Raw genomic sequence first — 25,405 nt, forward strand, 5'->3', positions numbered from 1 at the left:
CCTCATTGAAGAGTTTCAAAACACAAGACTAGCCAGATATCCCTCCGGGAAGGACCCAGCCAAGTGGCAGCTCCTGTTAGGAAACCACCAAATCCACCATATTAAGTGGCCCTATAAGTCAGTGTAATGACAAGGGATAAACCAAGGCTAGGTAACCATCCACACACAGCTGTTTCGGGGTGTTGCCCCTCATCAGTGTGGAGCAGGATTCTGGCTAGGTGGGAGCAATGCCTAGTAGAGCCATAAGAGAAACAGATTGCTGAACTCAGGGAGAACAGCAAAATGACAACACTGCCGGCTGCTAATGAAAGCGCTCAATGCAGTGAAGTCCTAGGTACATTGCCCCCTGGGAAACATGAGTATGCAAAAGAGGAGTCCGTGGAGCCTCATTGAAGAGTCTCAAAACACAAGACTAGCCAGATATCCCTCCGGGAAGGACCCAGCCAAGTGGCAGCTCCTGTTAGGAAACCACCAAATCCACCATATTAAGTGGCCCTATAAGTCAGTGTAATGACAAGGGATAAACCAAGGCTAGGTTTCCCAGGGGGCAATGCACCTAGGACTTCACTGCATTGAGCGCTTTCATTAGCAGCCGGCAGTGTTGTCATTTTGCTGTTCTCCCTGAGTTCAGCAATCTGTTTCTCTTATGGCTCTACTAGGCATTGCTCCCACCTAGCCAGAATCCTGCTCCACACTGATGAGGGGCAACACCCCGAAACAGCTGTCTGTGGATGGTTACCTAGCCTTGGTTTATCCCTTGTCATTACACTGACTTATAGGGCCACTTAATATGGTGGATTTGGTGGTTTCCTAACAGGAGCTGCCACCTGGCTGGGTCCTTCCCGGAGGGATATCTGGCTAGTCTTGTGTTTTGAGACTCTTCAATGAGGCTCCACGGACTCCTCTTTTGCATACTCATGTTTCCCAGGGGGCAATGCACCTAGGACTTCACTGCATTGAGCGCTTTCATTAGCAGCCGGCAGTGTTGTCATTTTGCTGTTCTCCCTGAGTTCAGCAATCTGTTTCTCTTATGGCTCTACTAGGCATTGCTCCCACCTAGCCAGAATCCTGCTCCACACTGATGAGGGGCAACACCCCGAAACAGCTGTCTGTGGATGGTTACCTAGCCTTGGTTTATCCCTTGTCATTACACTGACTTATAGGGCCACTTAATATGGTGGATTTGGTGGTTTCCTAACAGGAGCTGCCACTTGGCTGGGTCCTTCCCGGAGGGATATCTGGCTAGTCTTGTGTTTTGAGACTCTTCAATGAGGCTCCACGGACTCCTCTTTTGCATACTCATGTTTCCCAGGGGGCAATGCACCTAGGACTTCACTGCATTGAGCGCTTTCATTAGCAGCCGGCAGTGTTGTCATTTTGCTGTTCTCCCTGAGTTCAGCAATCTGTTTCTCTTATGGCTCTACTAGGCATTGCTCCCACCTAGCCAGAATCCTGCTCCACACTGATGAGGGGCAACACCCCGAAACAGCTGTCTGTGGATGGTTACCTAGCCTTGGTTTATCCCTTGTCATTACACTGACTTATAGGGCCACTTATTATGGTGGATTTGGTGGTTTCCTAACAGGAGCTGCCACTTGGCTGGGTCCTTCCCGGAGGGATATCTGGCTAGTCTTATGCCTATGGCATAGCATTCATCAGTGTATAAATCAAAGTAATGTATGTACAAGTCCCCCAAAGGGACTTCAAAAGTGTAAAAAAAAAAAAGTTCAAAACACTAACACACTACCCCAAAACCCCTCCCCCAATAAAAGTCTAAATCACCCCCCTTTCCCATTATATAAATAAAACATATAAAAATGAATAAATAGATAAACATATAATATACCGTAGCGTGCGTAATTGTCCGATCTATTAAAATATAACAAGCGTCATTGCGACCGGTAAACGGCGTACACGAAAAGAGGGGAAAAAGTGCGCAGATTACCGATTTTATTTTACATTATATATTAAAAAAAATCAATAAAAAGTGATCAAAACGTCCGATCTTCACAAATAAGGTATTAATAAAAACTAGAGATCATGGCGGAAAAAATGACACCCCATACAGCCCCATAGGTAAAAAAATAAAACCGTTATAAGCGTCACAATAGGCCCATTTTATTAATATTTAATTGCCAAAAAAAAGGATTTCATAAAAAAAAATATATATAACATTAGAGAATCTGTGTAACCTGCATATGGTTGTGTTCGGACTGACCTATAGAATAATAGTGTCATGTCGCTGTTACCATACAGTGCATTACGTAGACACAGGAACCCCCCAAACGTTACCATATTGCATTCTTTCTTACGATTTCACCTATTTCTATCTTCATAAATAATATATTTGGAATTCCATCATACATGTTATGGTAAAATGAATGACGCCATTACAAAGTACAACTATTCCTGTAAAAAACAAGCACTTACATGGCTTGTAGATAGAAAACTGAGAGTGCTAGAGCTCTTAGAAGGGGAGGAGGGAAAAACGAAAGCACTAAGATCAAAATTTGCGCGGTCCACTGGGTCATTTTGGGCCTGGTCCTCAAAGGGTTAAAAATCTGAGATAATATAGAGGAGGAAAGATAATTAAAAAAAAAAAGGGGGGGATAAATAAAAGAGACATCTTATGTGCAAATAGATATACAGAAAGGTATATAGGAGACTGTATATATAGAGGCACATAAATGAAAAATTTGCATGGAAGCATCCCAGGTCCACTAAGGATAGATGGAAGCTTAATACCAATATAAGGACTTACGTATTTATGCATTAATACTTAGTATATAACTATTGTAAGTATAGGGTGACTTTATTGGCCAAGCTATGACCGTGATCAAGTAGATGGTATGGTCACTATGAAATAAAACTCAGAATATGAGTTTTAGGTGTATATCTAATTTTGTCTATCATCTAAATATTGATAACTTGGCATATAATATTACATCTTAAAATACAATATTATATTAACTACATAGAAATATCGGTAGAGCATAATATTGTATAATGCATCATACAGAACAGTGTTAATGGTAGTTTTGTCATGTTGCATGTATAGGAAAGTAAGAAAAAAAAAAAAAGGTAATAAGTGATAAGTAATAAATGACTCAGAATTTCGAAACAAATTAAAGGAATATCTTAGAGAAGAAGTGTGGTCTTCATCCTTCCATAGGATCTGCCGTAGAAGAAGGTGGACTGTTCAGCCTTCTACGTTCAGCTGTATCTTGTGGTAGATCTTCTGGAAGTTGTAGTGTAGATAGGAAAGAAGTGGCATCTTCCACTTTAGTAAATGTGGTCGATGCGCCATTTGCATCAAAGATCCTAAGCTTTGCTGGAAATTGTAAGGCGAATTTAATCTGTGCTTTAGCTAACATGGAGCATATAGGAACAAATAATTTGCGCTGCTTCGCTACTTCTGCGGAAAAGTCATTAAATAGGAGAATTATATGGCCGCGGATTTTTATATCTGACTTCGCTTTCTTGAAGGTTTGTAGAATCTGTTGTTTGTCAGCAAAATTCAATAATTTAGCAATTAGCTGCCTCGGACGTGCATTGCCTTGTGCTTTCCCTGACTGGCCAGTAGATGGCGGCTGGCCAATTCTATGAGCTCTCTCAATAATGAATTGTCCTGTTAGATTTAATGCCTGAGGTAATTCCTCTGAGAATATTTTTAATAGCTGATTGTGAGGAATGGATTCTGGTATACCAATCATGCGTAAGTTACTCCTTCTGGAGCTATTTTCTATATCCTCAGTTTTCATTTTCAGGAACTGGTTAGATAATGAGAGTTGTTGTATTTGGGATTTCATGACAGAAATTTCTGTTTCAGCAATGGCAGACCTGTTTTCTTTTTTTTTTTTTTTTTTTACTTTATAAATTTTATGAAACAAGAAGCAAACCCCATAAAATCTCATCCACTGTACTACAGCATAAATAACCCTACCCCCCCCCAAAGAACAATTATCCAGACAAGCCCTCCATCCTTACAAAACTTATTTCTCCAGCGGAGTCACCCCGTGAGGCACCAACTGACACTTTATAGGGTATAAACATCTATTCTCTATCTCCACCTTTTCATCTCCTAAATCTTACTCGTTATCTCTTTACTCTATCCGCACAAGGGTGCCACCCCCGCCCGCCCGGCAGGGCCCCCACCCCCGGCCAGGCCAAAACCGGATCCCACAACACGTTTTGACGAAACAGACAAAAAAAACAAAAAAAAAACAAAAACACCCTCTGTACCCATGGCTCTCATCAGCAGACCAAGTCGCGTCAGCTCTCCTCACTCATCAAACCCTCTCACACCTTGAGCCCGCCGATGCCAGGTACCCACCTTCTCAGATGAGCCCCCAAGCCACAGCAGACCCACCACTATTCGATGCCATACTTACGTCAGGCCTCTCCAGCTTCACTGCAGAGGCCTAACACCTCCTCCGCTTATCCCAGATGACCAGTCAACCATATATTATGCTCAACAAGGGCACCCAGCAAGAACAGCTTCCTTTTCACTCAACACAGAGGCTGCATCCAGACAAGCAGACCTGTTTTCTACCTCAGTAATACGTGTAGTATTTAAAGATAGCTCTGCTTGTAACTGGTGAAAGCTGGCAGCTATGGTGCTTTCTAAAGAGGCCTTGATATCTGGAGCCAGTATTTTAGCCACTTCAATGGCTGTTTTGCAGGACATATTGAGCCCAGGTATAATGGTGCCTTCTGGGACTGTATTAGAGCAGCTTAACTGCGTTGTTGCAGTGTCTGGTGGCAGTTGTTTACTTAACTGCGCCACAGGCGCCATCTTGCCTCCCTTCTCCTCAAGCTTTGTGTGAGGCATAATGGCTGCGCGCTGCTCCCCTCACCTTTGCCGGTATTTGTATTTGCTGCAGCACACTCTTATAAGTGTGTGTGGGTGTTTTGAAAGCAGTACACCTCCGGGATACTTGCGGGGAGATACTTACAGCCTATCTTTATGAAAAACCCCAAAATTACGAGAAAAATTGAGAAAAATTGCATTTTTTTTAGCTTTCAAATTTTGTGCTTCTAAGGAAAATGGATATGCCACAAAAAATAGATATTAAATAGCATAAGCAACATGTCTACTTTATGTTGGCAGCATTTATTAAACTTGTGTTCAATTGTTTAAGACAATAGAAAGCTTCAAAGTTTAGCAGCATTTTTCCAAATTTTCACAAGAATTTAAAAATCTGATTTTTCAAGGGACCGTTTGAAATGTATTTGAGTGGGCTGTATCTTATGAAGCCCCACAAAGCACCCCATTTCATAAACTGCACCCCCAAACTGTTCAAAATCAATTCCAGAATTTTTTTTTAACCCTTTAGGTGAGTCACAGAAATAAAAGCTAAGTGTGTGAGAAAATTGAAAATTTCTATTTTCTTTGCAGAAATTATATTGTGATCCAATATCTCTCATAATAGAAAACCTATTTCCAGAGAAATGCACCACAATTTTTATTGCCCCATGTCTGCAGTTTATATAAATATATGATGTGTGGCCATAATGCGCTATTTGGCGCAACCACAAGCCTCAGATGTAAAGGAGCGCCTAGTAAATTTTGAAGCCTCCTTACAATTGGCCAATTTTCAAAGTACCACTTCTGGTTGGCAGAGGCTCTGGGGTGCCAAAACCTAACAAACACTCCTAAAGGGACACCATTTAGGAAACTATACCCCACAAGGAATGTAACAAGGGGTATAGTGAGCACATGGACCCCACTGGTGACCGACACAATGTGCCGTGAAATTGGAAAATTTTATTTTTTTACACTAAAACTTGGTCTAGCCTTAAATTTTTCAGGTTGAAAAGGGGTTAAAAGAAAAAAAAAAACATTAAACTTGTAGAGAAATTTCCCCCGAGTACAAAATTACCCCACATGGGGACATAATGTAACATGCGGGCACAGGACACGCCTCCAAAAGGAAGGAGCACCATTTGGCTTTTGGAAGCTGGATTTGGCCAGAAAGGAGGACAGAGGCCATGTCTGGTTCGCAGAGCCCCTGTGCTGCCAAAACAGTGGAAACACTCCACAAGTGACCCCATTACAGAAACTACACCTCTCAAACAATGTAACAAGGGGTATAGTGAGCATATGGACCCCACTGGTGACAGACACAAATGTCGAACAATGTGCCGTGAAAATGAAAAATTTAATTTTTTTACACTAAAATGTTGGTGTAACTTTGAATTTTTCATGTTCACAAGGGGTTAAAAGAAAAAATAAATGACAAATCATGTAGAGCAATTTCCCCCGATTACAGGAATACCCCACATGTGGAAACAAAATGCAAAGCCGGCACACGGAAAGCCTCCAAAGGGAAGGAGCGCAATTTGGTTTTTGGAAACTGGATTTGTCCAGAATGGAGGAGGAAGGCCGTGTCTGGTTTGCAGAGCCTCCGTGCTACCAAAACAGTGGAAACACCCCACAAGTGACCCCATTATGGAAACTACACCCCTCAAGGAATGTAACAAGGGGTGTAGTGGGCATATGGACCCCACTGGTGACAGTAACAAATGTGGAACAATGTACCATGAAAATGCTAAATTTAATTTTTTACACTAAAACGTTGGTGTAACTTTGAATTTTTCATGTTGAAAAAGTGTTACAAGAAAAAATAAACCACTAATTATGTAGAGCAATTTCCTCCAATTTCCCCTGAAGGAATGTAACAAGGGGTGTAGTGGGTGTATGGACCCCACTGGTGACAGACACAAATGTGGAACAATGTGCCGTGAAAATGAAAAATTACATTTTTTTACACTAAAATGTTGGTGTAACTTTGGAATTTCCATGTTCACAAGGGAATAAAAGAAAAAATAAGCCACTAATCATGTAGAGCTATTACCCCACATGTGGACACAAAGTGCAAAGTCGGCGCATGAAAAGCCTCCAAAAGGGAAGGAGCGCAATTTGGATTTTGAAAGCTGGATTTGGCAAGAATTAAGGAGGCCATGTTGGCTTCGCAGAGCCCCCTTGCTGCCAAAACATTGGAAACCCCCCACAAGTGACCCCAATGAACTCAGGAATCTGTGGCTTGTACAGGGTGGGGTCACTTCAGGGGGCTTGTGGGGCTAGTCCTGGGGCCCCAGGAAGTGCGGAAGAGGTGATGTATGCTTCCGGCCAGCAGGGGGTTAGCTTACATACACACAGCGGGATGTCATTCCCACTGCGAGTATGTATTCTCATAGGGATGCACTGACACTGGATCCGCTGCGGATCCAGTGTGTGTGAAGGCACCCTTAGAGGGGTGTGTAAGTGTTATGCTTTTACACATGTTAGTGTGTGTGTGTTTGATGTTTTACATTTGTGTTTGTTTTTTACTTCCTTTTTTTTTTTACTTGGGGGGGCACATGGGGGGGAGGTTGGGGGCAGAAAAAAAAAAGCAGAGGACAGAGGCAGGGGACACTATATCACCACCGATGAAGGGTAGAGGGTGGCAGGAGAGGGTAAGAGGAGAGAGTGGCAGGGGAGAAGAGAGGGTAAGAGGAGAGGGTGGCAGGACGGAGGGGAGAAGGTAAGAGGAGCGGAAAGCAGGACAGAGGGTTGCAGGAGAGGTGTGGCAGGATGGAGGGGAGAGGGTAAGAGCAGAGAGGAGAGGGTAAGAGGAGAGGGGAGAGGGTGGCAGGAAAAAGGAGAGGGTGGCAGGAGAGGTGCGGCAGGACGGAGGGGAGAGGGTAAGAGGAGGGAGGAAAGAGGGGGGCAGGAAAGGGGAGAGAGTAAGAGGAGAGGGTGGCAGGATGAAGGGGGTGGCAGGACAGAGGGGAGAGGGTAAGAGGAGAGGGTGGCAGGGAAGAAGGTGGCAGGGGAGAGGGTGAAAGGGGAGGGCAGAAGGTGGCAGGAAAAAGGAGAGAGGGTAAGAGGAGAGGGTGGCAGGAGAAGGGCGGCAGGACGGAGGGAAGAGGGTGGCAGCAGAGAGGGGCGGCAGGAAACAGGAGAGATTGTGGCAGGAGAGGGGCGGCAGGATGAAGGGGAGAGGGGCGGCAGGACAGAGGGGAGAGGACGGAGGGGAGAGGTGTGGCAGGACGGAGGGGAGAGGGGCGGCAGGATAGAGGGGAGAGGGTCAGAGGAGAGGGGGCAGGAGAGGGGGCAGCGGAGAGGGGAGAGGGTGGCGAGAGACAAGGTTGGCAGGATGGAGGGTGGCAGCAGAGAGAGGGTGTCAGCAGGGAGGGTGGCACGGAGAGGGTGGCAGCAGGAAGGGAGAGGGTGTCAGCAGGGTGGCAGGGAGAGCATGTCATCAGGGTGGCAGGAGAGAGAGGGTGGCAGCAGGGAGGCAGGAGGGAGAGGGTGTCAGCAGGGTGTCAGGAGGGAGGGTGAAGGAGGGTGGCAGGAGGGAGGGTGGCAGCAGGGTGGCAGGAGGGAGGGTGGCCCTATTGCTGGTTGCCGCGCGGCCCCGCTCTGAACTCCCTTACCGGCAATTGGGCGTAAATATACGCCCTATGTCATTAAGGGGATAATAATAATAGGAATAATAATAATAAAATATATTGAGTAAAAGTGCCAAAATAGTGACAAAAAATATTGAAAAAAAAAAGTTTACAAGGAGGATGCGGCAGCACTTGATTGCACCCAGGCCAGTATTGTTAAGAAGAGACAAGTTGAGCAGCAGGAGGAGACAGCAGTTGATTGCTCGCCTCTCAGGCCAGTATTGTTGAGAAGAGACAAGTCGAGAAACAGGAGGAGGCAGCAGTAGATTGCTCGCCTCTCAGGCCAGTATTGTTGAGAAGAGATAAGTTGAGCAGCAGGAGGAGGCAGCAGCAGTTGATTGATTCCAGTCCAGTATTATTGAGGAGAGGCTACTGGAGGAGGAGGCAGCAGTTGATTGATTCCAGTCCAGTATTATTGGGGAGAGGTTACTTGAGGAGGAGGCAGCAGTTGATTGATTCCAGGCCAGTATTATCGAGGAGAGGCTACTTGAGGAGGAGGAGGCAGCAGTTGATCGATTCCAGGCCAGTATTAATGAGGAGAGGCTACTTGAGGAGGAGGAGGCAGCAGTTGATCGATTCCAGGCCAGTATTAATGAGGAGAGGCTACTTGAGGAGGAGGAGGAGGCAGCAATTGATTGATTCCAGGCCATTATTAATGAGGAGAGGCTACTTGAGGAGGAGGAGGAGGCAGCAGTTGATTGATTCCAGGCCAGTATAATTAAAAACAGACTACTTGAGCAGCAGGAGGAGGCAGCAGTTGATTAATTACAGGCCAGTATAATTAAAAACAGACTACTTGAAGAGCAGGAGGAGGTGGCAGTTGATCGATTCCAGGCCAGTATTATCGAGGAGAGGCTACTTGAGGAGGAGGAGGAGGCAGTTGATTGATTCCAGGACAGTATTATCGAGGAGAGGCTACTTGAGGAGGAGGAGGAGGCAGTTGATTGATTCCAGGCCAGTATTATCGAGGAGAGGCTACTTGAGGAGAAGGAGGAGGCAGCAGTTGATTGATTCCAGGCCAGTATTAATGAGGAGAGGCTACTTGAGGAGGAGGAGGAGGAGGAGGCAGCAGTTGATTGATTCCTGGCCAGTATAATTAAAAACAGACTACTTGAGCAGCAGGAGGAGGCAGTAGTTGATTGATTCCAGGCCAGTATTATCGAGGAAAGGCTACTTGAGGAGGAGGAGGCAGCAGTTGATCGATTCCAGGCCAGTATAATTAAAAACAGACTACTTGAGCAGCAGTAGGAGGCAGCAGTTGATTGATTCCAGGCCAGTATAATTAAAAACAGACTACTTGAGCAGCTGGAGGAGGCAGCAGTTGATTGATTCCAGGCCAGTATTATCGAGGAGAGGCTACTTGAGGAGGAGGAGGCAGCAGCTGATCGATTCCAGGCCAGTATTAATGAGGAGAGGCTACTTGAGGAGGAGGCAGCAGTTGATTGATTCCAAGCCAGTATTATTGAGGAGAGGCTACTTCAGGAGCAGGAGGAGGCAGTAGTTGATCGATTCCAGGCCAATATTATTGAGGAGAGGCTACTTGAGGAGGAGGCAGCAGTTGATCGATTCCAGGCCAGTATTATTGAGGAGAGGCTACTTGAGGAGGAGGCAGCAGTTGATCGATTCCAGGCCAGTATTATTAAAAACAGACTACTTCAGGAGCAGGAAGAGGCAGTAGTTGATCGATTCCAGGCCAGTATTATCGAGGAGAGGCCACTTGAGTAGGAGGAGGAAGCAGTTGATCGATTCCAGGCCAGTATTATTGAGGAGAGGCTACTTGAGGAGGAGGAGGCAGCAGTTGATCGATTCCAGGCCAGTATTATTAAAAACAGACTACTTCAGGAGCAGGAGGAGGAAGTAGTTGATAGATTCCAGGCAAGTATTATCGAGGAGAGGCCACTTGAGTAGGAGGAGGAAGCAGTTGATCGATTCCAGGACAGTATTATTGAGGAGAGGCTACTTGAGAAGGAGGCAGCAGTTGATTGATTCCAGGCCAGTATTATCGAGGAGAGGCTACTTTAGGAGCAGGAGGAGGCAGCAGTTGATTGATTCCAGGCCAGTATTATCGAGGAGAGGCCACTTGAGGAGTAGGAGGAGGCAACAGTTGATTGATTCCATGTCAGTATTATAAAAAACAGACCAGTTGAGGACCAAGAGAAGGCAGCAGTTGATGGCTCCCAGGCCATTATTGTTAAAAACAGACAAGTTGAAAAGCCAGCTTCCACCCATTATGTTTCTAAATAGACAATTGACGGTGGGGGCATTAGTAGGAGTAGTATTCTTTTGGACCCAGAAGGACCTAGTACAGACAACTAAAGTTTGAAGCTAAGGGTATGCACGTTTGTAAAAATCATTCTTTAAACATGACAACATGTTGATGTAGAGTTTAGCACAGGACAGTCAACGTTAAAAAACACCCCCTCTAACATTACACCTAGTCTAGCAGGATACGGATACGGTAAAATAGACAGAGAACCTCACCTTCAGAATCCATGAGGTGAAGAAAGGACATTTAAAAAGGCACATATATATATTTTTTTCTTAACACCAGTTTTAATTGCCTGGACTTATCTTTTAAAGTGGGTAGGGGAAAAACCCCTGATGGGGTATGGGAGTGACCTCCCACCCTCGCTTTTGTCACTCCCAAAAAAACTCACTCTATGGGTACCTTCACATGTGGCTGCGGGTCTGCTGAGTAAAATCCACAGGGCATTTTTATACCGTTGACCAAATAGCATTCAGTTCTAGGTAGCCGGCCGGACATACGCAGTTCTGCGCTGAACTGGGTATTTGCGCCCAGCCCCATAGTACTGAAGGTGGCATAAAATCAGACAACGATGCGCTGTGGATTTTAGCCAGCAGGAAACCACAAAAAAGCCTCCCATTGTAAAGGCACCCGTAAAGAAGGCAAGTTAACCTGCCTTTCAGCAACTGTTTGTTTGTTGGGAGACTGTGCTGCTGCTGGCAACTGAGGCTGATGACGCCTGAGTTCCAGTAAGAGGATGCTGCATGATGGGATCTGCAGTGTATGGTGCATCCTGACAGGAGGTGGTATTGGGGTCACGGTTTTTCCAGGCCTGTTGGTGTTGCCTTTCCATGTGCTTCCTCATAGATGTTGTCCCAAGATTATCACCCCTGCCACGACTGACCCTCTCATTGCACAGCAGGCACAGAGCGATGTGCTTATCTGTCCCCAGCCGAAAGAACTGCCAGACGACAGAGGACCGTGCTTTGCTGCCAGCTACGGGGGGTCTTGCTGGTTGTTCACTGCCACTGTTGCCTGAGGGTCCCCTCTCAGGTCCAAGGCTTGGAGGTAATGGACTCTGCCTTGTAGATTGTCTTCTACCCCTCCCTCTTGTGCCTTGCTCCCTTGCACCAATGGGATGTTGCTGTCTCGGTAGCACCTCAATTTCCTCCCCTGATGACACTGAGGATAATGGTGCTTGGGGGCACCACGTCCGATCAGCGACATCATCATCACCACCACTGCTACTGTCCTCCAGTGGCTGGGACAGGATCTCAGGTGTGGCACTGGATGCCCCTCCCTGGCTTACAGCCAACACCTCCTCTGCAGTCTCTGCACGTTCCACCTGCTGCCTTTGGGGGACTACCTCCTCCTCCTCATCATCACTAAAAAGTGGTAGAGAATCCAAAGGCAGATCAAGATTTGCCAACAGTTCCCTGGCAGAAGGTGCCCCAAAGGGGAGTGGCATAGTAATAACAGGGGACGGGGCAGAGGACTCTCATTGACCGTCCCATGTAAGGGTGGTGTCGGATGATCCAGCCAACCTCGTTTGGGAGTTTTGGCCGGTGGAAGTGGAGGATAGGGTAAGTCAATCTAGAACCGCTGGCTGTGTGGTTCTTACAGAACCACTGGGTGTCTGGGGTAGCTGCACCCTGCTGCCACGCCTGTTGCCCCGGCTGCCACCGGGCCTGGTGCTGCCACTTCTCCTAGCCTCACCGCCTGTTGCAGTCCCTGCCTGTGAAGTGCTGGATGTAGGACGCTTGGACATGGTTCTTTTGTTGGGGGGAAATGAAATAAGCTACTGGCCGCAAGGCACAAACTTTCAGTGACAATCTTGTGGGTTGGCGGCACCCAGCAAAGTAGCAATGTACAGGTAATCACAAAACACCTTTTTTTTTTTTGTGTGTGTTTTTTTGTACTTTTTTTAAACTTTTTTTTAATGAACTTTTTAAAGAACTTTTGTGGTTGCAGCCAGCTATACGGGGTTGACAGCACCCAGCAAAGCAGCAATGTACAGGTTATCACAAACGAACAAACAAACAACCTTTTTTTTTAGTTTTTTAGGGTTTTTTTTAACAACTTTGTGGGTTGCAGCTATACGGGGTTGACAGCAACCAACAAAGCAGCAATGTACAGGGTATCACAAACAAACAAACAAACTTTTTTCTTTTTTTTGGCTTTTTTTTTTAGTTTTTTTTGAATGAAGTTTTTTGGTTGCAGCTATACGGGGGTTGACGGCACTCACCACAGCAGCAACAACTAGCGTCTCCTCTCAGTCACAGAACGGTAGCTCGTTCTGACTCTTCTCACTTTTCTCTGTCTTTTTTTTTATATCCCTATCTCTGCCTGGATATCACAAGTTTTTTACTTCCTATCTCTGCCTATCTCTCCCTCTCTCTACCTCCCTGTAAATATCTACTTGTTTGCCTATCTATCTATGTGCTTTCCCTCCCTAACTAGCACGGAGCTCCTCTCTCTCTGCAGTCTAGACACACAATGAGAAAGAGCATGGACACTCAGGCACTTCCTGTTCCTGTAGTGACGTCACACACCTTGATATTCACATAATAACAGGATAAAAGGGATTATAGGAGTAATAATTCCTTATATCCTCTTCCATTCTGTAAACACAATACAGTTTTGCGACGCTGTTGTGGTTTTAACGTACTTCGTAACAAACTTTTTGAAAGTTCGGTTCGGTACCGAACCAAACTTTTTGCCAAGTTCGTAACGAATCTGGTTCATACTGGTTCGGTTCGCTCATCCCTAATTAATATGTCTTGATAATATGGGTACCCTTCTAAAGTGTTGGATCCTTAGTCTGCAGACACACGCAGGATGGATGTTGCACTGCAGTAATTGATTCTAAGTCTTTGGACATGCGCAGTATGATTGCTATGTAGGCGTATTGTATAAATTCTAAGTCCCCAGACATATTCTAAGTCTCCAGACATGCGTAGTGTGTATGCCCTATTGAGGCATTGGAGTCTTCTTTGTTCTTTGCCATGCGCTAGTTCTTTGATATGTGCAGGAGGAGCGCTAAATTGGGACATTCAATTCTAAGTCCTAACACATGTGCACGAAGAGTGTTTTGCTACAGCAACAAATTGTAAGTCTTTTGACATGGTCGTGCTGTGAGTCTCTCACACATGCACAGTGGCAACTGGTGCTGGCATGGGTGCATGACATATGGGGCTGTTTTCATACAATGGCAGTTCGCAATATGGTGACGCATGGAGATTTGCTAGTATCTGCCGTTCTCCCGAGGTATTATCTGGTAGACAAGCCTGGCGTCCAATAGAACAGTCTGTTTACTAGGCCTGTCATAACCAATAAGATCGGCATGAATAGGACTATAGATTTGGCATCTGACGTGGCAGTGTATTATTGGCACCTTGTTTAGATGCTAAATATGGGACATGGTCATTGGTTTATATCAGAGTGACCTCATGTCACTGGACAGAACATATAAAAAGGAGCAGATGTGGAGGCGCAGCATCAACCCTTCGCCTGATGACGCTCCTTGAGAAGCAAAAACTAGTTAAGGGGCTATTCGCAGTGGTGTAGCTACCATGGAAGCAGCCCTCTGGCACAGCGTGGCCTGCCTCCATGGTACTTGTTTCACCTCTGACAATTTACCTGCCCAGCAGCATCTCAGATCGGCTCACACATTTGGCTGATTAACCTGCCTTTCAGCAACTGTTTGTTTGTTGGGAGACTGTGCTGCTGCTGGCAACTGAGGCTGATGACGCCTGAGTTCCAGTAAGAGGATGCTGCATGATGGGATCTGCAGTGTATGGTGCATCCTGACAGGAGGTGGTATTGGGGTCACGGTTTTTCCAGGCCTGTTGGTGTTGCCTTTCCATGTGCTTCCTCATAGATGTTGTCCCAAGATTATCACCCCTGCCACGACTGACCCTCTCATTGCACAGCAGGCACAGAGCGATGTGCTTATCTGTCCCCAGCCGAAAGAACTGCCAGACGACAGAGGACCGTGCTTTGCTGCCAGCTACGGGGGGTCTTGCTGGTTGTTCACTGCCACTGTTGCCTGAGGGTCCCCTCTCAGGTCCAAGGCTTGGAGGTAATGGACTCTGCCTTGTAGATTGTCTTCTACCCCTCCCTCTTGTGCCTTGCTCCCTTGCACCAATGGGATGTTGCTGTCTCGGTAGCACCTCAATTTCCTCCCCTGATGACACTGAGGATAATGGTGCTTGGGGGCACCACGTCCGATCAGCGACATCATCATCACCACCACTGCTACTGTCCTCCAGTGGCTGGGACAGGATCTCAGGTGTGGCACTGGATGCCCCTCCCTGGCTTACAGCCAACACCTCCTCTGCAGTCTCTGCACGTTCCACCTGCTGCCTTTGGGGGACTACCTCCTCCTCCTCATCATCAGTAAAAAGTGGTAGAGAATCCAAAGGCAGATCAAGATTTGCCAACAGTTCCCTGGCAGAAGGTGCCCCAAAGGGGAGTGGCATAGTAATAACAGGGGACGGGGCAGAGGACTCTCATTGACCGTCCCATGTAAGGGTGGTGTCGGATGATCCAGCCAACCTCGTTTGGGAGTTTTGGCCGGTGGAAGTGGAGGATAGGGTAAGTCAATCTAGAACCGCTGGCTGTGTGGTTCTTACAGAACCACTGGGTGTCTGGGGTAGCTGCACCCTGCTGCCACGCCTGTTGCCCCGGCTGCCACCGGGCCTGGTGCTGCCACTTCTCCTAGCCTCACCGCCTGTTGCAGTCCCTGCCTGTGAAGTGCTGGATGTAGGACGCTTGGACATGGTTCTTTTGTTGGGGGGAAATGAAATAAGCTACTGGCCGCAAGGCACAAACTTTCAGTGACAATCTTGTGGGTTGGCGGCACCCAGCAAAGTAGCAATGTACAGGTAATCACAAAACACCTTTTTTTTTTTGTGTGTGTTTTTTTGTACTTTTTTTAAACTTTTTTTTAATGAACTTTTTAAAGAACTTTTGTGGTTGCAGCCAGCTATACGGGGTTGACAGCACCCAGCAAAGCAGCAATGTACAGGTTATCACAAACGAACAAACAAACAACCTTTTTTTTTAGTTTTTTAGGGTTTTTTTTAACAACTTTGTGGGTTGCAGCTATACGGGGTTGACAGCAACCAACAAAGCAGCAATGTACAGGGTATCACAAACAAACAAACAAACTTTTTTCTTTTTTTTGGCTTTTTTTTTTAGTTTTTTTTGAATGAAGTTTTTTGGTTGCAGCTATACGGGGGTTGACGGCACTCACCACAGCAGCAACAACTAGCGTCTCCTCTCAGTCACAGAACGGTAGCTCGTTCTGACTCTTCTCACTTTTCTCTGTCTTTTTTTTTATATCCCTATCTCTGCCTGGATATCACAAGTTTTTTACTTCCTATCTCTGCCTATCTCTCCCTCTCTCTACCTCCCTGTAAATATCTACTTGTTTGCCTATCTATCTATGTGCTTTCCCTCCCTAACTAGCACGGAGCTCCTCTCTCTCTGCAGTCTAGACACACAATGAGAAAGAGCATGGACACTCAGGCACTTCCTGTTCCTGTAGTGACGTCACACACCTTGATATTCACATAATAACAGGATAAAAGGGATTATAGGAGTAATAATTCCTTATATCCTCTTCCATTCTGTAAACACAATACAGTTTTGCGACGCTGTTGTGGTTTTAACGTACTTCGTAACAAACTTTTTGAAAGTTCGGTTCGGTACCGAACCAAACTTTTTGCCAAGTTCGTAACGAATCTGGTTCATACTGGTTCGGTTCGCTCATCCCTAATTAATATGTCTTGATAATATGGGTACCCTTCTAAAGTGTTGGATCCTTAGTCTGCAGACACACGCAGGATGGATGTTGCACTGCAGTAATTGATTCTAAGTCTTTGGACATGCGCAGTATGATTGCTATGTAGGCGTATTGTATAAATTCTAAGTCCCCAGACATATTCTAAGTCTCCAGACATGCGTAGTGTGTATGCCCTATTGAGGCATTGGAGTCTTCTTTGTTCTTTGCCATGCGCTAGTTCTTTGATATGTGCAGGAGGAGCGCTAAATTGGGACATTCAATTCTAAGTCCTAACACATGTGCACGAAGAGTGTTTTGCTACAGCAACAAATTGTAAGTCTTTTGACATGGTCGTGCTGTGAGTCTCTCACACATGCACAGTGGCAACTGGTGCTGGCATGGGTGCATGACATATGGGGCTGTTTTCATACAATGGCAGTTCGCAATATGGTGACGCATGGAGATTTGCTAGTATCTGCCGTTCTCCCGAGGTATTATCTGGTAGACAAGCCTGGCGTCCAATAGAACAGTCTGTTTACTAGGCCTGTCATAACCAATAAGATCGGCATGAATAGGACTATAGATTTGGCATCTGACGTGGCAGTGTATTATTGGCACCTTGTTTAGATGCTAAATATGGGACATGGTCATTGGTTTATATCAGAGTGACCTCATGTCACTGGACAGAACATATAAAAAGGAGCAGATGTGGAGGCGCAGCATCAACCCTTCGCCTGATGACGCTCCTTGAGAAGCAAAAACTAGTTAAGGGGCTATTCGCAGTGGTGTAGCTACCATGGAAGCAGCCCTCTGGCACAGCGTGGCCTGCCTCCATGGTACTTGTTTCACCTCTGACAATTTACCTGCCCAGCAGCATCTCAGATCGGCTCACACATTTGGCTGATTAACCTGCCTTTCAGCAACTGTTTGTTTGTTGGGAGACTGTGCTGCTGCTGGCAACTGAGGCTGATGACGCCTGAGTTCCAGTAAGAGGATGCTGCATGATGGGATCTGCAGTGTATGGTGCATCCTGACAGGAGGTGGTATTGGGGTCACGGTTTTTCCAGGCCTGTTGGTGTTGCCTTTCCATGTGCTTCCTCATAGATGTTGTCCCAAGATTATCACCCCTGCCACGACTGACCCTCTCATTGCACAGCAGGCACAGAGCGATGTGCTTATCTGTCCCCAGCCGAAAGAACTGCCAGACGACAGAGGACCGTGCTTTGCTGCCAGCTACGGGGGGTCTTGCTGGTTGTTCACTGCCACTGTTGCCTGAGGGTCCCCTCTCAGGTCCAAGGCTTGGAGGTAATGGACTCTGCCTTGTAGATTGTCTTCTACCCCTCCCTCTTGTGCCTTGCTCCCTTGCACCAATGGGATGTTGCTGTCTCGGTAGCACCTCAATTTCCTCCCCTGATGACACTGAGGATAATGGTGCTTGGGGGCACCACGTCCGATCAGCGACATCATCATCACCACCACTGCTACTGTCCTCCAGTGGCTGGGACAGGATCTCAGGTGTGGCACTGGATGCCCCTCCCTGGCTTACAGCCAACACCTCCTCTGCAGTCTCTGCACGTTCCACCTGCTGCCTTTGGGGGACTACCTCCTCCTCCTCATCATCAGTAAAAAGTGGTAGAGAATCCAAAGGCAGATCAAGATTTGCCAACAGTTCCCTGGCAGAAGGTGCCCCAAAGGGGAGTGGCATAGTAATAACAGGGGACGGGGCAGAGGACTCTCATTGACCGTCCCATGTAAGGGTGGTGTCGGATGATCCAGCCAACCTCGTTTGGGAGTTTTGGCCGGTGGAAGTGGAGGATAGGGTAAGTCAATCTAGAACCGCTGGCTGTGTGGTTCTTACAGAACCACTGGGTGTCTGGGGTAGCTGCACCCTGCTGCCACGCCTGTTGCCCCGGCTGCCACCGGGCCTGGTGCTGCCACTTCTCCTAGCCTCACCGCCTGTTGCAGTCCCTGCCTGTGAAGTGCTGGATGTAGGACGCTTGGACATGGTTCTTTTGTTGGGGGGAAATGAAATAAGCTACTGGCCGCAAGGCACAAACTTTCAGTGACAATCTTGTGGGTTGGCGGCACCCAGCAAAGTAGCAATGTACAGGTAATCACAAAACACCTTTTTTTTTTTGTGTGTGTTTTTTTGTACTTTTTTTAAACTTTTTTTTAATGAACTTTTTAAAGAACTTTTGTGGTTGCAGCCAGCTATACGGGGTTGACAGCACCCAGCAAAGCAGCAATGTACAGGTTATCACAAACGAACAAACAAACAACCTTTTTTTTTAGTTTTTTAGGGTTTTTTTTAACAACTTTGTGGGTTGCAGCTATACGGGGTTGACAGCAACCAACAAAGCAGCAATGTACAGGGTATCACAAACAAACAAACAAACTTTTTTCTTTTTTTTGGCTTTTTTTTTTAGTTTTTTTTGAATGAAGTTTTTTGGTTGCAGCTATACGGGGGTTGACGGCACTCACCACAGCAGCAACAACTAGCGTCTCCTCTCAGTCACAGAACGGTAGCTCGTTCTGACTCTTCTCACTTTTCTCTGTCTTTTTTTTTATATCCCTATCTCTGCCTGGATATCACAAGTTTTTTACTTCCTATCTCTGCCTATCTCTCCCTCTCTCTACCTCCCTGTAAATATCTACTTGTTTGCCTATCTATCTATGTGCTTTCCCTCCCTAACTAGCACGGAGCTCCTCTCTCTCTGCAGTCTAGACACACAATGAGAAAGAGCATGGACACTCAGGCACTTCCTGTTCCTGTAGTGACGTCACACACCTTGATATTCACATAATAACAGGATAAAAGGGATTATAGGAGTAATAATTCCTTATATCCTCTTCCATTCTGTAAACACAATACAGTTTTGCGACGCTGTTGTGGTTTTAACGTACTTCGTAACAAACTTTTTGAAAGTTCGGTTCGGTACCGAACCAAACTTTTTGCCAAGTTCGTAACGAATCTGGTTCATACTGGTTCGGTTCGCTCATCCCTAATTAATATGTCTTGATAATATGGGTACCCTTCTAAAGTGTTGGATCCTTAGTCTGCAGACACACGCAGGATGGATGTTGCACTGCAGTAATTGATTCTAAGTCTTTGGACATGCGCAGTATGATTGCTATGTAGGCGTATTGTATAAATTCTAAGTCCCCAGACATATTCTAAGTCTCCAGACATGCGTAGTGTGTATGCCCTATTGAGGCATTGGAGTCTTCTTTGTTCTTTGCCATGCGCTAGTTCTTTGATATGTGCAGGAGGAGCGCTAAATTGGGACATTCAATTCTAAGTCCTAACACATGTGCACGAAGAGTGTTTTGCTACAGCAACAAATTGTAAGTCTTTTGACATGGTCGTGCTGTGAGTCTCTCACACATGCACAGTGGCAACTGGTGCTGGCATGGGTGCATGACATATGGGGCTGTTTTCATACAATGGCAGTTCGCAATATGGTGACACATGGAGATTTGCTAGTATCTGCCGTTCTCCCGAGGTATTATCTGGTAGACAAGCCTGGCGTCCAATAGAACAGTCTGTTTACTAGGCCTGTCATAACCAATAAGATCGGCATGAATAGGACTATAGATTTGGCATCTGACGTGGCAGTGTATTATTGGCACCTTGTTTAGATGCTAAATATGGGACATGGTCAAGTTGTGTAAGGAACGCGTGAGGTTTCTGACACCTCGTCCTGAGACCCCCTGACCAGCCCTAGATTGGTGACCCTGCATCTTACAATGTCATACAATGTGTGAACATAGCCTAAATATATATATGTGTACCTGCATAAATGACAAGTCCATAACAGCTTGCAGTATTGCGGATTCTGCAGTCCCTTAGCAGAATGTTGTCATTATTCAGGGGGTATTTGTCATCTCTCCAGCTCAAGAATCCCACAAAGCTGTGTAGCACGGAATTTGGAGTCTCACATGTAACAATAGCTGTAATAAAAACTTTATTTTAGAGAAAGACACTTTGAACAATAAACAGTATTTAACTTTGGATTGGTTACACATTGATGCAAAGAATGCTTAGTAAAATAGATAATAATAAAAAATCATAATACCAGAAAACTTTCATATCAAAAATGAGCATCCCATAAATTTTAGTAGAAAAATGATGACGAATGAAATGATTGCTCACTGGGCAGCAGAGTTGCTGAGGCCACTATCATGCATGTATCTCATTAGTAAGAATTAGAGCCGCACACAATACAGAGGAACACTGTCCCATCTCAGTCAGTGATTGGCTAAGCGGGCTGCCACCCCTAAGACCAGCCTGTCTCAGAAGTGGAGGAGGGATTGTTCACTCGAAGATGATTTTGTAGGACAGCAGGGGAGCTTGGAAGGGTAAGGATAAGCTGTATGTTCTCTCCAAGGGCAGGAGCATGTTGAAAATTTAATTTGATTGGAATACCCCCTTAATCCCCCCACGTGCCCTTGCCACTTTATGTTCCATCACTCCCTACTTTGCATATTGAGCCCTGCCATTGTGTGTCATCCCCTAAACTCACAAATTCCTTCTAAGTTGTTTCTCCATCATGCCTCCCTCTTCACCAGAAAGTTTATTTTGATAATGATATAAAAACCATTTACACTGGGCAGTAGACTGACTGGCATCTATACTAGATTGGGTACAGACTGGCTATACTAGACTGTGTAGACTGTAGACCCTTTCTGCAGCAGACAGACATTCAGCTCAGTGATGGCCCTGGACAGCTGTAGCAACTATGGTTACTTAGAAATAATTAAATTGAGACACAACAACAATATTTTGCAACCCAAGAGCCTTCACCAATCTTAACCCCTTAGTGCTGCAGCTAGTTTGGTTCTTAATGACCAGGTTCATTTTTCAAAATATGACCTGTCTCCCTTTATGCACTTATAGCTCAGTGACGCTTTAATGTATGCTAACGATTATGTTACTGGAAAAATTTGGTCACTAGTTTTTAGTTTTTTTGTGTGAAAAAAATCAAAATATGAAAGATTTGAAAAATTAGCTTTTTAAGAACTTTAAAATGATCTCCTTTTAAAGAAAGAAAGTCACAATAAATTAGTTACTAAGTCACATTAACAATATGTCTTCTCTAATCTGGCATAATTTCATAAACATATTTTACTTTTTTAGAGTGTTACATGGCTCAGAAATATATGAGCAAATTATCAAAATTTCATGAAAGTTTCCAAAACTGATTTTTTTAGGGACCAGTTCATATTTTAAATTGATTTAGGAGGCTTGTATACTAAATACCCCCTTAAGTAACCCCATTTTAGAAACTACACACTTTAAAGAATGAATCTAGTGGTATAATGAGCATTTTGATCCTACAGGGGCTTGTGGAAAGTATTCGCCATTAGGCCGTAAAAAAAATGGAAAATTTTAATTTTCCAATAATATATCCGTTATTTTCACAAGGAACATGAGAGAACAAGCACGCAAAATTTGTAACGCAGGTTCTCCTGAGTACAATGGTACCCCATATGTGGACATAAACCACTGTATAGGCACACAGCAGGGCTCAGAAGGGTAGAAGCGCCAATTAGCATTTTCGGTGCAGATTTTGCTAAAGATGTTTCCGAGTGCCAGGTGTGTTTGCAGCGCCCCTGTAGTGTCAGCAGAATATAACCCCCCAAAAGTCATCCCATATTGGAAAGTACACCTCTCAAAGAATTCATCTTGGGGTGTGGTGAGCATTTTGACTCAACGGGTATTAGAGGAAAGTGTTCAAAATTAGACAGTAAAATTAAAAAAATTTTTTTTTTTCCAATACTATGTTTGTTTAGTTTGAAATTTCTCAATTTCATGAGGAAAGGGAGAGAAAAGGCACCCCAAAATCTGTAATGCAGGTTCTCCTGAGTACAACGGTGCCCCATATGTGGGCATAAACCACTGTATGGGCACACAGCTGGGCTCAGAAGGGAAGGAGTGGTTACAGACAATCTGCGGAGGTTACAGGCAACCAGAGGTAGTTACAAGAAACTTGTGGTGTTCACGGGCAACCTGCAGTGGTTATAGAACACCTGGGGTGGTTACGGGCAACCTGTAGTGGTTACGGGCAACTTGCAGTGCTCACAGGCAACCTGCGGTGGTTACGGACAATCTTGGGTGGTTGCGGAAAACCTGCTCTGGTCATGGGCAACCTGTGGTGGTTACGGGGAACCTACAGTGGTAACGGGCAACCTGCGGTGGTTACAGACAATCTGGGGTGGTTACAGGCAACCTGCGGCGCTTATTTGGCTACAAGCAACCTGCTGTGGTTAAAGGTATTCTGAGGTTGTTACAAGCAACTTATGGTGCTCACAGGCAACCTGCAATGATTACAGAACACCTGGGGTGGTTGTGGGAAAGCTGTGGTGGTTACGGGCAACCTGCAGTGGTTACGGGCATTTTGCGGCGCTCCCAGGCAACCTGCGGTGGTTACAGACAATCTGGGGTGGTTACGAGCAATCTTTGGTGGTTATGGCTATCTGGGGTGTTTACAGGTTATTTGGGGTGGTTAGGGGTAATCCGGGGCGGTTACAGGTAAACTAAAGTTCTTATGAATAATCTGGCGTAGTTACATGTAATCTGGCGTGATTATGGGCAATCTGGAAAGAATACCACTTTCTGTAGGACATATAGCTGCTGATTATTACTGCAAGACATGAGATTTTTTAATAGACGATTTGAGAAAATGATTTGAAAGATTTTTTTTTTGTGAACTACCCCTTAGGGCCCTGTTCACACAATATTTTTTCAATAACTAATTTCAGTTGTTGCAGATTCCAACACCGGCTGCTATTTATTGAAACTCTGAAATAACATTGTCTTCTATATAACAACGGCCACAGTGTATACACTCTGTATACACTGTAGCCGCACAGAAAACGGACATGTTCATTTTGTGCGGCCCCTATTCATTGAATTCACAAAGCAGTGCGCACAATGTAACTTCGGCTCATGGCCGTACTTTACATTGCTTGCTATGGTTATTTGGAGCCTGCATGTGCCCGCATTCCAATTGACATGAACATCACAGACAGCGTCCGTCCTGTGACACGGCCGTGTCTCAAAATGGCCGCTGTTTTTACAGCATATGAACTCAGCCTTAATCTAATTTTGTCAGGTAATTACAAATAATAGTCATAATGCAAAATAATTTCTCCTAACACCTTTAATAATTTAAATTGGCCCAGATTTACTAATGTGTCTCCGCCACAATTATGGCTGAAAAGTGGTGCACGTGACTTTTCTTCACATTTATTATGCAATTTAGACACTTTTCTATCACCTTCTAACAACTTTTCGCCTGGTACAAAAATGGGTGGGGTTTATGCAAAATAGAGCGTGGTCTATTTTGCACCCAAAATTGCACCAGAATCTGGCTGGAAATTCTGGCTGAAGTAATAGATGATGGAAACTTTGCACCAAAAAACTAGACAGTCTTTAAGTGTGGCAGATTTATCGAACAGCCTGAGAAATCTGCCACATTTAAAGATTGTCTAGTCTAAGTTTTCACTTTACAGCTTAAAGAAGTTGGATGCAGCCCTAGGGAGTCCTGGAAAACATGAATATAGTCTATGTCTGTATCCATGTTTTTCAGGCAGCCTTAGGGCTGCATCCAATTTCTTCAGCCACTGGTAATCAAATGTCACACGTTCAGGTTTGCATGAACCTGAGCATGCTAATCTCTAGTGGCAGCTCATCCTCAGAAAAGTCTAGGACTTGTTACAATATTAAAGAAATTATAACTTTAAAATTAATAAGCATTAATAATATTCGTAGCGAATTGAAATAATAACTATTACTAACCATCAAACTCTGATAAAGCTTCCACGGTCTGCAGAGCACAGTGTGTGACCATAAGGGAATGACGATATTTCAGGTTAGTCTCTCTGTCAGTAAGAAGTATGGATTAAGAAAAGTTATTTAACACATATATTAAATACATGTTAATTAGGATACCATAATTTAAGGAGCATCTGGGATTCTGGAGTGTATCCATCATTAAATACATTTTTTGACTTAATGTTTTCCCACTGTTTTCTTTCAGTGACTTAACCATACAACTCAAGTTTACTCAGCAAAACCTGGTCTGATTGGTTGAAGCCCCACTTGTTGTTTTCCCCAAAATGTTTGACATGTCCCAATAACACACAGTTGTACATGTCATTTATTGAGCACATTTGGGGCACATTTACTGGCTGAATAAGCATTGCTAAAGACCTGGGTACATTCATGATTACTAAAATTGTGTACAAATATAGATAAATCAGAATTGTTGCTACTCTCTCTAGGCGTGAACATTCAGTAAAACTGAAATTGTCATCTCAAAAATAACTAAATATTTATAAATGATTGGTTTAACTGGAGTCATTCTGCGTGCAAATCCCATGATGACGTCATGTGAGCAAGTGCAGATATTAGGTCCCTGACCACGTCTAAGACCAAATAGTTTGTAAATAATACATTGACAAAGCTAACTATCAATTTTACAATAAAAGCAGGATATGAGAAACCCTGATTTAAGCCTAAAGGAGCTTAAAATCGGCGTGACTACGTGGTGGAATCCCACCTGCCATCTGTTTAATGTGACTAATGTGGCTCACATGCCTCTGCTAATGCCGCTCTCTGCTCAAAGAATTAACATGTCAATTCTTTGAGCGGAGAGCCGCAGAAGCGGAGTTGAGCAAGCTGTCCCTTTAAAACAGACGGCAGACAGGGAGAGCTCAGTCGCGGAATTCCAATTTTACTCTGCTACTTAGGGCTTTGAAATATTGGAAAATTAGAAATTTTCAAATTTGAAATAACTTTTGACATGTCATCAGTCATGTCTATGAAGTGAAAGGGTGGGTTTTTTGTTGTTGTCAGGAAGTAGAATATACTCATTAGCATATGAAGAAAAAATAAAGGTGGAATATAGAAACAACTAGTCATTCAGCCAAGT

At 44.8% G+C, this 25,405-nt stretch overlaps 1 protein-coding gene across 8 annotated transcripts in view; it reads right to left on the reverse strand.

The window, feature by feature from the left end:
• Positions 1–25,405, reverse strand: part of LOC138785982 (phospholipid-transporting ATPase IK-like) — a 344,961-nt gene that overhangs the window by 207,385 nt on the left and 112,171 nt on the right. For all 8 annotated transcript variants that reach the window (XM_069962531.1, XM_069962533.1, XM_069962532.1 and 5 more), the window contains 2 exons: positions 24,271–24,353; positions 20,262–20,420 (listed from right to left, as the gene is read on the reverse strand). In XM_069962531.1, coding sequence (XP_069818632.1) covers positions 20,262–20,420; positions 24,271–24,353 — 242 coding nt within the window. The remainder of the gene's footprint in view (positions 1–20,261; positions 20,421–24,270; positions 24,354–25,405) is intronic.

Source organism: Dendropsophus ebraccatus, chromosome 3, assembly GCF_027789765.1.
Source record: "Dendropsophus ebraccatus isolate aDenEbr1 chromosome 3, aDenEbr1.pat, whole genome shotgun sequence".
Lineage (NCBI taxonomy): Eukaryota > Metazoa > Chordata > Amphibia > Anura > Hylidae > Dendropsophus > Dendropsophus ebraccatus.